The 17641-nt window shown below is 49.7% G+C and overlaps 1 protein-coding gene across 1 annotated transcript in view; it reads left to right on the top strand.

The window, feature by feature from the left end:
• The window catches only part of RAB43 (RAB43, member RAS oncogene family), a 35987-nt gene extending 19116 nt beyond the window's left edge, over nt 1-16871 (top strand). Inside the window, exons 2-3 of the mRNA XM_025885736.2 lie at nt 10332-10515; nt 12661-16871. Coding sequence (XP_025741521.1) covers nt 10332-10515; nt 12661-12911 — 435 coding nt within the window. The 3' untranslated portion in view covers nt 12912-16871. The remainder of the gene's footprint in view (nt 1-10331; nt 10516-12660) is intronic.
• Nucleotides 16872-17641: the final 770 nt, after the last annotated feature.

Here is a 17641-nt window from a genome sequence, read left to right as displayed (position 1 = left end):
TGCCTTTGGAGAAAAGTAAATCAGGGTGAGGGGACAGGATGGGCTGCTCTTTTAAGAAAGGGGGATCGTGAAAGACCCGTGAGTGCAATTGATACTTGAAAGTGGCCTGGAGTGAAGGAAGGTGGCAGTCCATGTGCGGGTCTGGGAGAAGAACACTTCAGGAAGGGGAATGTCAAGGGCAGGGTTCTTGGTATAGAGACCTTTGAGTGCTCAGGGACCGGCCAGGAGCAAATACGGCTGAAGTGAAGTTACATGAAGGCAGATAAAGTCCAGGCTGCAGGTCCTTGAGGCCTTTCCGGGGTGGAGAGCCGAGGAGGGACAAGATCCTACTTAACACTGTTTTAGGGGCTCCACATCGGCTGCTGTGTGGAGAATGGACTGCAGTGCAGGCGGAAGCCCGGGGCAGGGTTGAGGCTGGCTGCTGTGGCTGTGGTGTGAGGCTTGGTGACAACCAGTGTGGAAGGGAGGGAGCAGCAAAGGACTCAGCGCCCATGGGCCCTGCTGAGGACAGGGAGCAGGGAAGTAGACAGACAGACAGACAGACAGATGGGCGTGGGCCCAACATCACGCTCTGATGCCTTGGCCAGTCATGGCCCTGTGGGAGCCTGCCTTTCTGCTCTGTGCACTGGGCTGGTGGTCTCTGCCTGCAGGCTCTGACGGGACCTGCCTCAGGACCCCACAGCATCCATGCGGGGGATTCTGCTCTGGCTTCTGAGAAATAGAGCCTGCAGCTGTCCTCTCCGATGGACGGCTCTGGATGGCCCCAGTGTGCTTGCCTGCCTCCTCACCTGCCTGTCTCTGGAGTAGCTAAGGTGGCTGATCACACTTATTAAACTTTCACCCAGACCCCCTCGGGGCACTGCCTTACAGCAGGCGTGGGGCTCCAACAAAGGAGCTTTGCTTGGCTGCTGGGAAAGTAGGCCCTCACCTGGCTTGGCTTCTCCCACCTGTTTTGGAACACAGAGAGCATTTGGGCCAAGAGATTGAGCCTCCTCTATGAAACCTTCCCTGCGATCCCACAGTAGGACCCCCGCTCCACTCAGCAACCCAGGTGATACTTGGCAAACATCAGTCAAAGTGCCACTCGTCTCAGCCTGGGCTCCCTCTGGAAAATAAGAGCCTGAGACATAGGCTTACATGCAGCTCATTTGTTTTGGTGACCGGAGAGAGTAAACAGGAGGAAGGAAATGCTACAAGGCTGCATCCTCAAGTTGGTCCCTGCCACGGGAAAGTAGGGCTTGATCTGGCCGGGCATCCCTTGCTCCCTGTTGGCCAAGGGTTGATCCGTAGCATGGTAAGGCCCTCTCACTTCTGGGTCATGAATGCATGAATGCTTGGTGGTTTCCCACAGGCCTCCCAGGCTGGAATCGGAGAGGATCCAAGGCAGGCAGCGAGGCTCTTTAGGCTGTTAAACTGTGTGGGCTGGTTGCTGCTGCAGTAGGCTGGAGTTCAGGGGGTGCTGCTAAGATAAGTTCAGGGGGTGCTGCTAAGATAAGAAATGTGAGGTGGGATAAAAGAGATGTCTAATACAAATTTCCTTGCTTCAGACAGTCTTCAGTGGCTTCCCATTGCCATAAAAATAAAATCCGCACTCGACGTCGGCCTGTAAGATCCTGCATGTTCTGGCTTCAGCTGCCACTGACCGCATCTCCTTCCATGTGCCTTCTTCACTGCCATCTGGCCACACTGCCCTTTCTGTATCTCCAACACGGCGAGCTTTGTCTTTCTGGACACTGTGGCACTGTTCCCTCTGCCTGAACACTGTCCCCATGCCTGGCTTCTCATCATCAGGCCTCAGCTTGAGTGTCACCTTCTGGGACCACCCCAGGAGGTCCCTATCCCAGGGAGTCTCTCCCCATTATCCTTATTTTCTGCAGAGTGCTCATTATCCTTCTCTGCAAGGGTCCCGTTTGCATTCTTCTTGTCTGTCTTCTTTTGCTGGGATGTGAGCTCTGTTTTTGTTTTATTCCCTGCAGTCTCCCCAGCTCTTGAACAAAGGCTGGCCCATGGCGGAAACGTAATACATAGTAGACGAAGAAATCAATGACCCATACACACAGCCTGATAGAGTTTTCTTTGGGCATTTTATATCTTCTACCTCGCATTAAAGCTCCTTTCTTATATTTAAAACACTAGCCAAAAATTGTACTAGCGCAGTAAATATTGTTAAATGGATGCTTTTTTTTTTTAAAGACTTTATTTATTTATTTGATAGAGAGCACAAGCAGGGGGAGAGGCAGGCAGAGAGAGGAGAAGCAGGCTGCCTGCCAAGCAGGGAGTCCGATGCGGGGCTCCATCCCAGGACCCCGAGATCATGACCTGAGCTGAAGGCAGCTGCTTAACTGACTGAGCCACCCAGGCGCCCCTAAATGGATGCATTTATCCAAGCACCTTCTCTGTGTTAGGCACCGTACACACTGAATCTATCATTTGGCCCTTACTGTACCTTTTTTTTTTTAAACAGATGGGAAACTGAATTAAGTTGTAGCTCAGAGACACTATGCTGGAAATTGATGGAACTGGTTTACAATCTCAGGCCTGTTGGACCCCAGAGCACTGACACTGCTCTTTTCATTCCCTTCCTCTAATGTGGGAGAGTAGGATGAGAATATTACTAGTCATGGGAAGGACCTACTTTCCAGAAATACCTCCTCCATTGCTGCCCAAATTTCACCAATTGGTTGACCTAGATACCTTAATCTGGAGCTATTTTGTTGGTTTTTAACTTAGTTTTTATTTTTATCAGAGTTACACATGTGTATGGTTTAAAGAGTCATTAGGTTCAACAAGGCTTGTTACAAAAAGGTCTCCTGATACCCCCACCTCCAGCCTGCAGGGGTAATCACTTCCAGCTCTTTTTCAGCTGATGGGATTTTTCTGTTTCTTTTGCTTATATCGCAACCCATCCCCCTTCCCCCCCAGTTATAGGCATAGTTTGTTGACTTCTGACTTTGGAAGGTGATGGTTAACTAACTCTCAGTGCTCCCCCCAGCCCCCATCATACACGTACACATTTTGCATCCTCCCAGTAGAGTTGTGTGGCAATAGTGATTAGATCAGGATTACATTCCTTTCAGCCCTCTTCCCAGAATGTATTCTGAATTTGCTCACTTCTCCCTTCCTCCACTGTTACCACCCTGGTCCAACCACTGTCTTTTACCTGGGTTATGGCCATTGCCTCCTAACTTGTCTCCCTGTTTCTGCCTTTGACCTCTTTTGATCTCTTCTCAGTACAGCAACCAGGGAGAGCCTGTTAACAATTAAGCCTGATTGGCTCAAAACTCCCGTGGCTTCCCACTTTGACTCAGAATGAAGTCCAGAGTTCTTACTATGATCTAGAAGGCACTGTGTGACCTGGGCCCCTTGATACTTCTCTGTCATTCCTTATTACGCTTTCCCTTTGTACTCTGCTCCAAACACCCCAATATTCTTGCTTGCTTTGTCTCTGCCTCAGGGCCTTTGCGCTTGCTCTTCTCTATTCCTAGAATGCTTGTCTCCCAGACATTTGCATAGTTAGCTAACTTTCTCCACATCTTTATTATTTATTTATTTATTTTTTAAGAGAATTTCTTGGGGCTCCTGGGTGGTTCAGTCATTAAGCGTCTGCCTTCGGCTCAGGTCATGATCCCAGGGTCCTGGGTTCGAGCCCTGCATCGGGCTTCCTGCTCTGCGGGAAGCCTGCTTCTCCCTCTCCCACTGCCCCCTGCTTGTGTTCCCTCTCTTGCTGTGTCTCTCTCTGTCAAATAAACAAATAAAATCTTAAAAAAAAATAAAAAATAAAAAAAATAAATAAATAAAAGAGAATTTCTTTTATTTTTTAGTAATCTCTATACCGAGCATGGGGCTTGATCTCACCACCCCGAGATCGAGAGTTGCACATTCTTCTGACAGAGCCAGCCAGGCACCCCTGTATATTTATTTTTTTAAAAGATTTTATTTTTAAGTAATTTCTACACACAGCCTGGGGCTTGAACCTACAACCCCGAGATCAAGACTCACACGCTCCACCAATCTACAGTTTTTCCTGGAAGTAGTAATCATCTTTGTCTTGCTTAGGTGTCTTATGTATTTACCATTAATTCATCTCCCCAGTTAGAGAAGATCCCAATTGTTAGAGCTTTCCTCCCCATCTGTCCAACATATTGTATACCTTGCCTCTCAATATATGGCCTTCTCTCAGCCCTGTCTTATTTTATTTTATTTTATTTTATTTTATTTTATTTTATTTTATTTTATTTATTTATTTATTTGCGAGCGAGAGAGAGAGCACGAGAGAGACCATGAGTGGCGGGGAGGGGCAGAGGGAGAGGAAGAAAGAGAAGTAGGCTCTTCACTGAGTGGGGAGCCTGACACAGCCTGATCCCAGGATCAGGAGATCATGACCTGAGCCGAAGTCTGATGGTTAACTGACTGAGCCACCCAGGCACCTCTCAGTTCTGTCTTCTTGAAGAAATTTCTCTCAGAGCTTTCTTGATTTCTATTTTAGTTTGTGTGTGTGTGTGTGTGTGTGTGTGTGTGTGTGTGTAGAGTAATAATCTACAAGAATTCAGCCTTTTGAAATTTATTGAGACTTATTTGAGGCCCAGCATATGTCTGGTTTACCTTGGTGAATAGTCTGGGTCCACTTGAAAAAAAAAGTGCTGTTCTGCAATGTTGGATGTAGTGTTCTTAGAAATGTCAATTTGATCAGTAGTGTTGTTTAGATATTCTTTATCCACACTGATTTTTTTTTTTTTTTTTTTTTTTTTTACTTATTGTATCAATTACTGAGAAAGAGGTGGTAAAATCTCCAACTACGATTGTGGATTTGTTTCTCCTTTTAGTTATGTCAGTTTTAACTAAATGAAATTTAAAACTCTGTAATTAAGTGGATACATACTTAGTATCATTATGTCTTTCTGATAATTGCCTCATCATTTTGAAATGTCTCTTTATCTCTTGTAATTCTTTGTTTAGAAGCCTACTTGCATATTCCTATAACTGTCATACTTTCTTATGCTTACTCTTTACATGTACTTTATGTATTTCAATTTTTTATGGGCTACCTATTTGTGTCTTTATATTTAAGGTGCATCTCAGGTAGATAGCATATAGTCTTGCCTTTTTTCCAGTCTGACAAGCTATGGCTTTTACTTGGAATGTTTGGTCCATTTATATTTAATGTAATTATTGATCTGTTTGAGTTTAAATCTACCATTTGCTCCTTGTTTTCTATTTGCCTCTTCCGTTTTTTATTCCTTTGTTCCTTTCCTACTTTCTTTTGGTTTCATTGAAAAATTTTTTTAAGAATACCACTTTATTTCCTCTATTGACCTGCTTATTTCTCTTACCAGATGAAGGGCTAACTATGCATCCTTAACTTATAAAGTCTCTTTAGAGTTAGTTTTGTATCACTTCATGTGTTACAACTGACACTTAACACTTCTCATTTCTCACTTTACATCTGAAACCTCATAAGTGTAGTCACCTTACAACAGTATAATTTTATTTAACTGCCCTCCTTTTTTGGTGCGCTATTATTGTCATACTTTTTATTTCTAATACATTATAAATCCCACCTTACAATCATTATTTATAGTTTTCCAGTCAGTTGTCTTTTTTTTTTTTTTAAAGATTTTATTTTTTTGAGAGAGAGAGAGAGAGAGAGAGAGAAACAGCATGAGAGGGGAAAGGGTCAGAGGGAGAAGCAGGCTCTCTGCTGAGCCGGGAGCCTGATGTAGGACTCGATCCCAGGACTCTGGGATCATGACCTGAGCCGAAGGCAGTCGCTTAACCAACTGAGCCACCCAGGCGCCCTCCAGTCAGTTGTCTTATATGGCAATTATAAGAAACAAAAATCATATTTTAGATATACCTACCTATTTACCATTTCTGGTGCTTCTCATTCCTTGTGTACATCAGCGTTTCCATTTAGTATCATTCCTCTGCAGCCTGGAGAACATCTTTTAGCATTTCTTGTTGTGCAGGTCTTCCAGGGAGATTCTACTTTCATTTGTCTGAAATTATCTTTATTTCACTCTCATTTTTGAGAGAGATTTTTTTCCTGGTTAGGGACTTTGGTGTTGAAAGGTTTTTCTTTCAGTACTTTTTTTTTCTTTTCTTTTCTTTTCTTTTCAGCATTGTCTTTTGACATGCATTATTTCTGGTGAGAAGTCACTTGTCATTTGTTACTGTTACCCTGTATATGTCTTTTTCTCTGACTCCTTTAAAATTTTTCTCTTTTACCGTTGTTTTCATCAGTTTGGCTGTAGTCTCCCATGGTATATTTTGTATTTCTTCTGCTTGGGTTTTGCTGAGTTATTTGGATCATTAAATTGATATTTTCATTAAATTTGCAATTTTTGGTCATTAGTTCTGCCACATTCTCACCATTTTCTCCTTCTGGGACTGTAATTATGTCAATATGGAACTGTATGATGTCCTGCATGTCCCTGTACCTCTCTTGCTTTTCAATATTTTTTTTTTCTCTTTGTTCTTCAGAGGGAATACTTTCTACTGATTTTTCTTCAGGTTCAGATTTGTGTGTGTGTGTGCCATCTCCGTTTTGCAGCTCAGCTCATAGAACGTCACTTGTACTTTTAAGTTCTAGAGTTTTGACTTTTTTTGTATGTTTTAAAAAAATAATTTCCATTTCTGTGCTGAAATTCCTTATTTGCCTACTCATTGTGATCATATTTTCCTTTAATTCTCTGATCATACTTAAAATAACTGCTTTAATATTTTTGCCTACTAAAATCCAGTATTTGGATCATTTTGGCATCATTTTCTATTGGCTTTTTTTCTTTGTGGATCAAATTTTCTTAGGGTTTTTTGTTTTTTTGGTTTTCTGCATGTTTAGGAATTTTTGATTGTATACTGGAAATAGTGGTTGATACCTTATTGAGACTCTGGATTCTGTTCTCTTCTTTTGAAGAGCATTCATTCATGTCCTTTTTTTTTTTTTAAGATTTTATTTATTTATTTGAGAGAGAGAGAACAAACAGTGGGGAGAGGCAGAGGGTGAGAGAGAAAGAAGCAGACTTCCTACTGAGCAGGAAGCCTGATGCGGGGCTCCATCCCAGGACCTGGAGATCATGACCTGAGCCTAAGGCAGATGCTTAACGGACTGAGCCACCCGGGCGCCCCCATTGATTCATGTCCTAATAGTCAATTCAGTTTGCTGGCCGATCACCTTGAACCTGTGTAGGCTTGCTTTTATGTTTTGTTAGGGCAAATAGGTGGAAGTCCAAGGATGTTTCTCTAGCCTCTCTGACTTGACAGAAGTCAGCCACCAGACCTGAGACTCGTGTTGCAGCTTGGTTTTAGGCTTTGTTAGGGCAGGTTTTTGGAGGCCTTTGTCTAGTCCCCACCCTATGCATGGAGCATCCCCCTAGCACTGCTCAGCCTCTATCTCTGGTCTTTTCTCAACCCTGTAGGAGTCACTGTCTGGTAAAATTCTGGTAGTCCCACCCTATGCATGGAGCCCCCAGGGAAGGAGTCTCCAACGACTCCCACAGCATACCCAGACGTTAGGCTTTCCCACCCCTGCATCGCTCCTCATTCCAGTCCCATCAGCTGCTCCAGACTCTGATATGTGCCTCCCGGCCATGTGGGACCACTGTGCTTTGCTTGGATTCTAGCCCATTGTCTGGCAGTCAGGAAGCCATCCCCGGGTAGAGAGAGTTGTGGTGATCAGGAGGCGCATCTTACAAGTTTTGCGTCTTTCAGGATTATTTCTTGTGCTGCTTGTTGTTTACATCTTGAAAACAGCAACCTCCCTTATTTTTCTCAGCCTTGTTTGTGGAGGGAGGGCTCATCTGCCAGAATTACTCTATCAGAGCTGGAAGCTGCTCCTGGAGCCCCGTGGCCTGCTGCAGATGGGTTGATGTCCAGGCTCGCTGCTCAGCTGTTGCCTTGGGATCTCCCTCGACCACCATCTTGAGGTTCCCTTTGCCTCTCTTTTGAGTGGACTTCTCTGTTTTCGGGATCCCACATCCTATTTTTGGTTGATTGCTTTAGTTAGAGGAACCGCCGGTAGCTTCCTGAGAAAGGGTGACAGGAAGATAAATTTTTTGAGGCCTGTATATCTGAAAATATTTATTAAACCATCACACTTGACTGATGGTTAATTGGGTAGAAAATTCTAGGTTGGAAATAATTTTCTATCCTATTATGTTAGGCATTTTTTTCATTGACTGTCTAATGCCATGTGGATTTTGTAAAACTATAATGTTAAAACCTGTTTTTTCTTTTTCTTTTCCTCCCTGGAAGCTTTTAGGACCTTTTTTCTTCCCCATTGTTGTGGAATTCCCATGTGGTGTGTTTTGTGGGGATCTGTTTTGCTCCATTGTGTGGCTACTTAGTGGGCTCTTTCAACGCAGAGGGAGTGTTCTTGAAGTTTTTCTTTGATTTCCACCCCTTGATTTTACTGTTATTTTTCTTCTGAAATGCTTGCTATCCCCCTATTGGACCTCCTAGGCTGGCTCTACAATTTTTTTTCCCCTCTCTATTCCATCTCTTTGTATTTCTTTATTTTGGAGGGATTTCTTCAACCCTTAGATTGCATTTTTCATTGATGTTATATTTTTAATTATCAAAAGCTCTTTTTTTTTTTAAGATTTTATTTTTAAGTAATCTCTACACCCAGTATGGGACTTGAACCCACAACCCTAAGATCAAGAGTTGCGCCCCTCTATTTTCTTTTCTTGAATACTCCCTCAACTTTTTTTTTTTTTTTTTTTTTTAAGATATAGTATTCTGTTATTGTTTTACAGATCTTTTCCTATCTCTGAAAATACTGATGTTTGTTTTTGGTAAACAAAAATTTGCCTCTGCATAGTTTTTGTTTCATTCAAGTCACTTTTTTTCTATGTTCATTTGGCCTCTGTCTTATGTGCCCTCCTCTGGGGTATGGAGATGAATTTCTTGGTTATCTGGATTCCAGGTTTGTGTATTGCCAGAGTTCATGCCTTTCGCTTCACCCCATGCATGAACTAGCAGACACCCGGTTTCCTTGGAGCCTTTTATGGTTAAGGAGTAAATAGGAGGTCTCAGGACTGGAGGGTTCCATTTGGCATGTCCCAGAGTTTGTTAACTCTTAGACTTCTGTCGGTGGGGCCTAGGGAAGAGGTGGTCACCTCCACAGCCCTGCCCTCAGGAACTGTCTGAGGCCTCTGGGGTTTTTCCCTATCCTGAACAGACCAGTGGGTCTCCCACACCTTGTGAAGTAGATAAAGAGGCGCCCAGTGTGCTTGTGCCAGTGAAGGAGGATGGATGGACCCACAGCTTGGTGGAAATCGAAGGCTCATGTTCATCTTCAGAGAGCCCCAAGAACCTGTGATTTGTGGAGCAGAGAAGACAAACCCTGAGCCCCTAAGAGCCCTGGCATCTGCCCACTCTGATGGCCCCCGACAGCCCATCTCTCCCAGGCCCAGAGCTGGTGACCTCCACCCAGCCTGGGCACAGTGAAGGTCCAGGTCTTCTCCGGGTGCAGCCCCTCCCCCTGCCCTATCTGGCATCTGTCACGGCAGACTGCTGCTTCTACAGAAACCAGGGGAGCTCCTGCTACACATGGGCATCTCTCTTCCATGTCCAGTGTCCAGAAGGGCTTGGCAGTGGGCACCAATGGGTGTTTGCTAAGTGAAGACATGGCAAGGAAAAACCCCAGGTTTCTTGCCTTTGGCCAAGCTGGGCCAGCTGGTGGTAAAGGCCCTACGGGAGGACCCTATCCACTGCCTCCCCGGGCCCTCACTGCCACAACCCAGGCCCCCTCATCACCAGGTTGTGAGCATCTTCCCAGGCATCACTGAGGCAGGAGTAGAGGAACCCGAATGCTGGAGGAACCTTCCACACAGCTGGGTATAGCGGTGCATTTACAGGCCCAGAGAGGGGAAGGCACAGGACATGTACACACAGCCAGCATCATAGCACACCTGGAACTGTGAGCTGCTGGAGCTCTTCTGGTTCACTGTTCCCAGCAGTGAGCCCAGTGTGTAGGGGAGAGAGGGCACAAGGAGGACCCTGGGTCAAGTGTACGTCCTGCTGCAGTGCAGAATGTCCCCTTGCCACCTTTCGCTGGGGACTCTAGCGAGCAGAGATGAGGGCTCCCCACCTTCCCTCTGCATCCTCCTGTCCCCCTCAGAGTTGGGTCACTGAGTTTTTTCCTAAGGGTGCAGAAGTACTTCTTTCTCTGTCCACCTTCTAGCCCCTCTTGTGTGATTCCTGCCAAGGTGCAGGCTGGTGGCCTGCGCAGTGGAACCAGCACTTTGGGCGTGGGTCTGTGGGATTGCCCTTGCCTATCCCCTGTGCTTGGTCACACCACCAGGTTCACGGGAGGCCCCCTATTTCTTTAGCTGCAGATCTGGGACACGGCTGGCCAGGAGCGATTCCGCACCATCACCCAGAGCTACTACCGCAGTGCCAACGGGGCCATCCTCGCGTACGACATCACGAAGAGGAGCTCCTTTCTGTCAGTGCCTCACTGGATCGAGGACGTGAGGAAGTACGCAGGCTCTAACATCGTGCAGCTGCTGATCGGTGAGCTGGGGGGGATGGGGCAGGCCCAGCAGGGTTCCTTAGGGCCACGATCTGTCTCTCTGTCTGTCCTAGTCTCTCTCCTTTTTAAACAGAAGGCAAGTGGAGCACAGAGAGAGGCTGAACTTGGCCAGGCAGGAAGGGAGCCAGAACTTGAACTGTGATCTTCCAAATATGATCCCGCCAATCACTTACACAATTATATTCAAAATTGGAATTAGAGGGAGGAAGAAAGGGAGCTTTGTAGTTACCGTGTATCCCCACAGTGGTAACACTGGTTAAACCTTCACTGGGTCGTTGGATTTAGTTCCCATAACCCTGGCTACTCCTTGTTTGTCAGGGGCTGGAGCTCAGGCTCAGAAAAGTAATTTATCCCAGTCCACACAGCCTGTGAGCATATAAATAGGAAACTTGAGCCCTGCCGATTGTCATTCGGTGACTTGCTGTCACACCACACTGCAGAGCAGGGCTTCTCAACCATCTGTGTGCTTCCCCATCACTCTGAAGTTTGTGAAAGCACAGATGCCAGGCACCATGTCTGATTCAGGAGGGCTGGGTGGGGCCCGTGAATGTGCATTTCTCACAGGTTCCCAGGAGGCACCATGTTTGTGGCCCAGAGACCCCACTTTGAGAACCATTGTTGCTCTTATCTCCATTTTCCCTTTTCCTCCTAAATCGGCTTCCCAGACCTGGGCTTAAGACGCTTTGGACCATTTGTGTGGTCCCTGGAGTCCTCATTCCAGCCCTCAGGCTGATTCTTCCAAGACGAGATTGTACAGATGGGGCCTGGACATAGCTCCAGCTGGGGAAAGGGTGGTGCTTGGTTCTACCCAGCCTGCCTGGCCCAGGATGGGGAAGTGCTTAGCGAAGCTGGACTCCCCCGGCAGGAGTGGAGTTCGCCTTACCCGGCCTTACACTTCCCTTTTATCCAGGACATTTAGAGTAAAACATTCTGCCATAGAGCATTTTATACAAATACAAAAAATAGAATAGTGCAGTGAACCCTGGATCTTCATGCCCCAGCTTCAGCTCTGAGCCACTCCTGGCCAGTTTCTCTAGCCTCATCTCTTCCCCTCCCTTGTCTTGCTTTGGGGCGAATCCCAGCACCGTAACTAATTCATCTGTAAATATTCCAGCATGAATCTATAAAAGATACAGACACTTAAAAAGTACCTAACAAGACCATTTTCGCATCTGAAAATTCTTAATATAATCAAGTAGCTGATCAGCGTTCAGATTTATCATTGCTCCTAAATATCACACATACTTTTTTTTTCAGTTTGTTGAAAGCAGGATCCAAATAAGCTCCCCACGTTGCAATTGGTTACTGCATCATTTAAGACTACCAAAGACAGTTTAGATCTTTCTAGACGGTTATCTTTTTTTCTGTCCTCCCTATTATAGTCACACTACAAAAGTCAACCATTTAGAGACTTAGAAGAATTCTTCTAGAAATTAGGTCAAGGAGCCGTTGACCAGATTTTTTGGGAACATAATGAAACGTCTGACACCTTGTAGAAGAAGCCAGAAGTGTGCTCTCAGGTCAGCTGGTAGTCTGTGCTCTTCTGCGCAGAAGAGCAAAATAATCGAAAACCATGATCTCACAGTGAATAAAAGAATTCCAGAGGAAAATAGGAGAGAATAAATAATAAGCATAACAAGATGTTAGCAAAGAACAGACCTCGCCACGCTAGTTCTCCCTGTTCACGCCACCGTGGGCCAGCTTCCTGCCCAGCCAGCCCCCCTATGCCGAAGGTGGCATCAGAGATGGGGGAGCGAGACTCAGGGGTGAAGTGACTTACCGAGGGTCACACAGCAAGTGAAAGGGAGCTGAAGTTGCTTGCAGCTCTAAAGTACTCTTGGCCAAACTCTACTGCTCCCACTTGTTGGGAAGAAGCAATAAAATACACGAGCCTCTGGCATAGAGAATAAAGAGAGAAAAAAAAAAGCAGGGACGAAAGGTTAGAATAAGCACTTTAAAATTTAAAAAGGTCTTTTTATTTTTTTTTCCTTAAAAAGAGAGCTAGCCATGCCAAATGGTGTTCGTTGGTGGCGGGCAGGGCATCTCTCAGCTTGGCCCTGCCAGGTAGGCCAGGGCTTGCTGGCGCCTGCGGGCCTCACCAAGCCGCACCCGGCCTTTCCCTGCAGGGAACAAGTCGGACCTGGGCGAGCTCCGTGAGGTCCCCCTGGCCGAGGCGCAGAGCCTGGCGGAGCGCTACGATATCCTGTGCGCCATCGAGACGTCTGCCAAGGACTCGAGCAACGTGGAGGAGGCCTTCGTGAGGGTGGCCACGGAGCTGGTGGTCAGGCACGGCGGCCCTCTGCTCAGTGAGAAGGGCACCGACCACATCCAGCTGGATAGCAAGGACATCGGAGAGAGCTGGGGTTGTGGCTGCTGACCAGGGTGCAGGGCAGGCAGGCAGGGGCCGCCCCACCTCCTCTCTCTCTCTCTCTCTGGCCTGTCGGGCCCACCCCTCCAGAGCTGGCCATCCATGGCGCCAGCGATTCTAGAGCAGCTGGATAAAGTCCTGGAATTATCCATTCCGTGGCCTGGGTACTTGATGGGAAAGCTACCTTCGAGGAAGGAAGAAGTGGGGTACCTTCTGAGGGAGACCTGGTGTCATACAGGGTGTAGAGTGTGGGGCCCATCCTGCCAGCCGGTGGCTGTCCCCTCTGCGTCGTTCACGGTCCAGGACTGGCCCGGGCCTGCCTGGGTGGACCACAGCGGGAGAGGGGCCAGGATGTGCCTCCCCTGCGCCGCAAGTACTGGTTCTGACCATTTCACACCTTGCGTCTTGCTGTGGCTGTGGCGGCAGGTTGCTGCCCTCCAGGGATGTGGCTGGTGCCTTGGGTTCTTCCGGGTCATTCCAGGGCCTCTGTGCATAGCCCCAGAGAGTGAGAGCAACTAGCCCGACAGACTCGGTTCCTGAGCACAGCCCCGGGGAAGCCCTAACTCCTTCCTGGCGAGGAGCCTTCTTCCTTTCTTCACTGCCAGCTCTAAGCTCGCAGATAGCTTGGGGCTTGGCTTGCTGCCTTAGCAAGACCTCTCAAGTTTTCTGGTTTCCCGTGTAGCTTCTTGTTTTCATCAGCACAGGTATGGGGTCATGGCCCACAGCCAAGCAGGGACTGTCTGCTGGCCTGGGGCCCAAAGTTTTGCCACTCAGGTTGCAAAACCAGCTGATTCTTCAGCATCTACTCTCAGAATTTGGGGGGCTTGGGGAATGAGATAGGAATGTGGACATTTAAGGGAAAAGTAAAAGCTGGTGTCCCTGAGGCTAAGGTCCTGAAAGGGACCCTCAGGACACCTGGTCTGACCTGTGCAGAAGCCCCTCCTGCCACCTTCAGAGCAGCAGCTCCCCCACTGCTTCCAGTCTAGCTTACGGTTTCCCGAAAGAAGAAGGCAAGGCCCCAGCAGTCCTGGGTCTGGCCGTTTCATCCTCCTGGGCCCACCTGCCCTTAACGGCCTCGGCGTGTGCTGCGTGCTGAGGTTAGAAGGCAGGTGGGGGCTGGCATCACCGGGGCTCTTGGAAGCGCACCGTCCTCTGGGGGTAGTTCAGGGGATCACAGGGATGGAGCTGGGGGAGGCAGGTGATCTTCCTGTACCACCCAGGCCCTCCGTGTCAGCCCAGTCTAGCTCCTTAGGCCCCCCTCCGTGTGGGGCCCCAGGAAATACACTGCTGTCAGAGCCATGGGCAAGGCCACACCATGAAGGTGGAGCCCAGGGAGCGCCCCTGGCCCAGCCCTGGGCCCAGCGGTGGGCCACAGGCCTCCAGCTAACTTCCCTTGCCTTGTACTTCCCACCCTTTGGCCTGCATCACACCCTCGCCCAGGCAGGCCCGTCTGCAGAGCCAGAAGCCAGACCTTCTGCAGCAGCCAGACCCACAGCAGGGGTCTGTGGGTCTGGACTTTATCCAGCTGCTCTAGAATCGCTGGCGTCTGGTGAAGCAGGGTCGGACACGGAGGGCTTCCCTGGCTGAGACCGAGACAGGCAGGGCTGGGGACTCCGTTTTGGGCAGGGAGGCAGCCCTGGGACAGCTGAGCCTGGTTCTGGAGAGGAAGGATGTTGACCTGGTTGGACCAGGAGCTACTGAGCAGGGGCCTGCACTGAGGGGAAGCAGCCCACTGGTGGCCGGGTGGGGTGGGACCTGGGAGCAAGAAGGCCACTTGGCTTCCTTCCTCACTGGCCTTGCCGGTGGGATGGGGTGAGTGGGGCCTGGGGCCCAGCTGCTGGCAGGGAGAACTGGTGTCTGCCGGGCCCCTCCACTGCAGTGCCTGGGCTCTACCTGCAAAGTAGAACGTGCCTATGACTGAGGCACATTTGGGCCAAGGGCAAGGGTCCTCCAGCCCCATGACCTCTGCTGGGGGCTGATGTTTGGGCAGAGCTGAGCATTCAACCTGGGCCCAAGCTGGAAGAGAAACCTCATGAAGCCTGACCTTGCAGAGATCTGCTGCTTTGGGGGGCGGTGGCGGGGATGCAGGGGGTCTTGGGGCACAGGCCTGGGCCTAACCGCCCCCCGCCCCCCGTGATTGACTTGCAGCCTCAGTTCCCACTGAGCCCTACCCATTGTTACCTGTTGTCCTTCTCTGCCTTAGGGCTGGGATGGCTAGGGAATGCGGGAGGCCATTTCATTCCATCTCCTTCACAGGGACGCCCTGGGCTGCCCTGAGGATCCAGGGCAGGCACAGCAACAGGCAGCTGGCTGGTGACAGGGGTTTGGACTCCAAACCACCCCCCTCCTCCTCCAGACCCCGGGGTTGGAGGCCTGAAACCTTGCAGAGGCTTGGCAGAGAAGAGAAGGGAGCAGCCAGCCCAGCCAGGACCAGGGAGGTTTCTGCCCACTGGCAGCCTTTAGCTCGCCCAGCAACCACGAAACACTTCCCTTTCCTGTCTTTCTCAGTTCCAAGGTGTCCAGAACACTGGGCTGAGTGGCCTCCTGCCACCCCATCCTCCAGGTACCACGGCAACCAGGGATTTTAGCTTAGAAATCCAGGGGTTGTCTTAGGCTCCTCTCTCTCTCTCTCCACCCTACCGCAGTGCTGGGGTCCCACCTCCACGCTGCTCCCCTGGACGCCTCCTGGACCTCCTTGGCCCCTGGGCTTCTAGCCTGTGCAGACCGAGGCCCCCTCCCGCTGCAGTCAGCGTGGCAGTGGCAAAAGGTCACACTGATGCTGCCCCCTCACCTTCCAGGGTGCCTGGGGTCCTCGGGGTACGGTCCATGCTCAGTCTGGATGTCCAAGGCCTCCACAGCTCTGCCCTGGCTTCTCCCCAGCACCTTGTCCCCCCGGAGCACCCTCTGTCCAGGCTGCCCCCTTCCCACCCTCCCCCGCACTCACCCAGCCTTTATTCCTGTCGTTTAGAGTCCCACAGATGACCCACCTGGACACCCCTGAGAACTGGCCCCATCCCAAGCTAGCCCCTTGCTCCTAGTACCCCCTGGCAAGAATGAGTTCTTTGTCCCCCTCTTCCTCAGCGGGAGCCATTTCCTACAAGGCTCAAACAGACCCATTTCCCAGCTTCGGCCCCAAATTCAAATGCTAGTGCTCAGGGCCTGACGCTGGTGTGGGGGGTTGACCGCATGCCAGCTGGGCTGCCTGTCTGTAGGGCCGGGTCGGGCGGGGCCCTCACTGTCTCCTGAGTCTCTGTCTTCTGTCACTTGGGGACCCAAACTCGGGTTAAGAGAAAATGGGGAAGTGCTGAGACAGAACACGACCCACCTCTGTTTTCTCCCGCAGCAGGCCCAGGGCTTCTGGGGCCAGAGAGCCTAATCTCTTCCTCTGTTTATAAATTACCCAAGAGCAGGAACAGGTGGGGTCAGGGGCCAGGGTGTGGGAGAGGAGGCGGGGGACAGGGCCAGGAAGTGTCCTGGCAGCAAGCAGGCCCAGGGAGAGCACTGTCTGTGGCCTGAGTGGGGCCGGTATGACACGGGCTAAAGAACCAGAAGGCTGGTGTTTTAGCAGCGGGGCAGGCAAGGGACACGGATTGTGATTCCCAAGCCGGAGAGGTGGGTTCCTGTCCTGGAAGCGGGGTTCAAGGACATCAGGCTGCAGCAGGCATGGAGCTAGAGGAAGCTCCTAATTCATATTGAATTCAGTTACTCTTTCCTAGGAGGGCTGCCAGGGGTGGGGCCTCAGGGACCCGCTGCACCCTGCTGGCCTGGACCGTTTGGCTGTGGGGAGGGCCTCAGCCAAGTCCAGTGATGCCATTTGCATTTGGGGATTTTTCACATTACCTATTTATGATACATAAATCTTTATAGCAAATCTATTTTTTGAAACATGGAAAAGTTGCCTTTATGGAAACAGCAGAGCCAGAGTGTACACATTCCTAAACCATTAAACAGATTTCTGCAAAGAGACAATGGTGCCCAAGACTGGTTCTCTCACCTTTGAGCCCAGGGCTGGCCCAGGTGGCCATGTCTCCACAGGCGGTTCCACCTGCCCAGCTGGCTTCCCCGACTAGTCTCGAGGCCCAGAGTGGGTGGGCGGGCCTACACACTGCCCACTGCCCTTCTGTTGCCGGGAGCCCTGTTAAGACTTCTCTGCCCCAGACCAATGTGGGATCTGAGAAGCAGTCAGTGCCTAAGGGGCAGGAAGGAGCTTGGATTGGGTCCTCACTGCCAGGGATATACCCGTGTGACCTTGGACAAGTTACTGCACTTCTCTGGGCCTTAGCTTCCTTCAGTTGGGTTTGAGTTGAGGCAGGTTGAGTATGATTCACTGATGACCAGGGGCACCCGGCCTGGGATCTCTCATCTATAACCCTGTGGGAAGGTGTTACTATCCTTGTTCTTTGCAGATGAGCCAATAGGCTCAGGGGTTGGGAGTTCCTTGCCCCAGCCTTGAAGCCATAACAAGTTAGAGCTTTTATTCCAAGTCAGGAGAGCCCCCACGAGGGCCAGACTGGTCCTGCTCACTGCTGTATTCCCAGGGCAGAGAACGGTTTTAGGCACATAATAGGCAATAGTGCCTGATTGGGCCCCTGGCACCAGGAAGTGCACGAATCCGTAGCCCACCCAGGTACTCTGGGGTCTGTTCCTGGTCATTCTCAGAAGGGGGCCTCTGCTGACATGGGGGCCAGATGAGGATTGCACGGCACAGCTGCTTACCATGGCCGGATCATGCTGTACTC

The sequence above is a fragment of the Callorhinus ursinus genome, unplaced genomic scaffold (assembly GCF_003265705.2).
Source record: "Callorhinus ursinus isolate GAN/ISIS: 27379988/994484 unplaced genomic scaffold, GSC_fseal_2.0 scaffold15, whole genome shotgun sequence".
NCBI classification, from domain to species: domain Eukaryota; kingdom Metazoa; phylum Chordata; class Mammalia; order Carnivora; family Otariidae; genus Callorhinus; species Callorhinus ursinus.
This window is presented reverse-complemented; position numbering and strand designations above follow the sequence as displayed.